The sequence below is a fragment of the Octopus bimaculoides genome, chromosome 4 (genome assembly GCF_001194135.2).
Source record: "Octopus bimaculoides isolate UCB-OBI-ISO-001 chromosome 4, ASM119413v2, whole genome shotgun sequence".
Classification (NCBI taxonomy): Eukaryota; Metazoa; Mollusca; class Cephalopoda; order Octopoda; family Octopodidae; genus Octopus; species Octopus bimaculoides.
Window position 1 is genome coordinate 120,522,580 of NC_068984.1, and position 1,414 is coordinate 120,523,993.

Genomic DNA, 1,414 nt, shown 5'->3' on the forward strand with positions numbered 1-1,414 from the left:
TTTGCCCAGAACACTACATAGTGGGCTTGAACCTGAAAATATGTGGTTGCAGTCAAGTTTCTTAACTACAGCCATGCCTACTCCTACGTTGCTCCAATATCATATCAGTACATGATATAGACTTTATTCAATTGACTATGTTTCTCCACTACAAAGGCTGAGTAAGGAACAAATATCACATGACATTAAATGTTGATTATTTTATGATATTTATATCAAAAAGTATTATTAATTATGTTTTATAACATTATTTATTCTGTAAAAGTAACGTGTGATTTACTCACAAAAGCAGATGAGGTTTTAAGGTCAAAGTAAATGTTTTAGTCATTAGTTGAAGATTCAGACTATTGATCAAATGTTACACTCATATATGTGACCCAAATGCGGTTATTAGCTAAATCTTAATATAAAGTAATAAAACTTGGCAGTAGTTTGTGTTCATTAGCAAGGCATTAGTATATTTTTTTATATATAATGTCAGTTATTATTTAATATCGACTATAATTATATGTGAAGCTTGAATAGGTCACTTAATATACTGGAAAGTTAATTATTTTTTTAAATACTTAAATATACTCCTAATAGGATTGTTTAGTTTTTCAATGTAATTTTCTTTTTAATTAAGACTTAAATTAAAAAAAGGCTGTGAAATAAGTTCAATACTTTGGTACATCTAGTATATTACATAATTAATTCAGAAATTACCAAAATTGTTGTGGATTGCAAGACATTGTAAAATTGTATTTAAAAACACAAAAATTAACCTGCTTCATATCTTTGTTTTAAATTGGTGAATTAAATAGAATTAGTTCTTGAGATACTCAAGATTTTAATTTTTTGTATATTAGGTCAGTATCTAATTCACATACTTAAACAAAGAACCTTGTTTCAAATCAGCATTAGAATTTTTTTTCTCATAAGGCATGTAAACTTATTCCATTTTGTTAAATTTACAGTGCAGGCAACCTCACATTATAGCACTATACTTTAGTCCATTTTCTTATAATTAGATATTATTGTATTTTTAAATAAAACATTTTAATTTTGTAACTTAAGTCCATCATAGAGAACAATAATGTCCAGTTATTTATGGCTTTATCCTTATTGATTTAGCTACTTTAACAGATTCAAGAATGATTTTAATCTCAAAGAAATTAGATTGGTTATAAAATAAATAGTGAGAAATAAATTCAGATTTCAATCCTGACAGCTTTGAAGCTGGCTTTTAGTAAAGTAATTAATCTTTCTATCAAGATACTTTAATTCAGATTTCTGAATTAAAGGAAAATGATACAAGGCAATCCTTTCCTCAAACTGAATCCATGATTACCATTTCATTTCACCTCATGTCACAGACACCTGTGGGAAAAAAATGAACAGTATTCAACCTCAGTTCTTTTTTTTTTTTTTTTTT

General features: G+C 26.7%; 1 protein-coding gene across 1 annotated transcript in view; it reads left to right on the forward strand.

Moving 5' to 3' along the window:
- The first annotated feature begins 234 nt into the window (after positions 1-234).
- The window catches only part of LOC106878541 (microtubule-associated protein tau), a 48,665-nt gene continuing 47,485 nt past the window's right edge, over positions 235-1,414 (forward strand). Inside the window, exon 1 of the mRNA XM_014927777.2 lies at positions 235-311. Coding sequence (XP_014783263.2) covers positions 235-311 — 77 coding nt within the window. The remainder of the gene's footprint in view (positions 312-1,414) is intronic.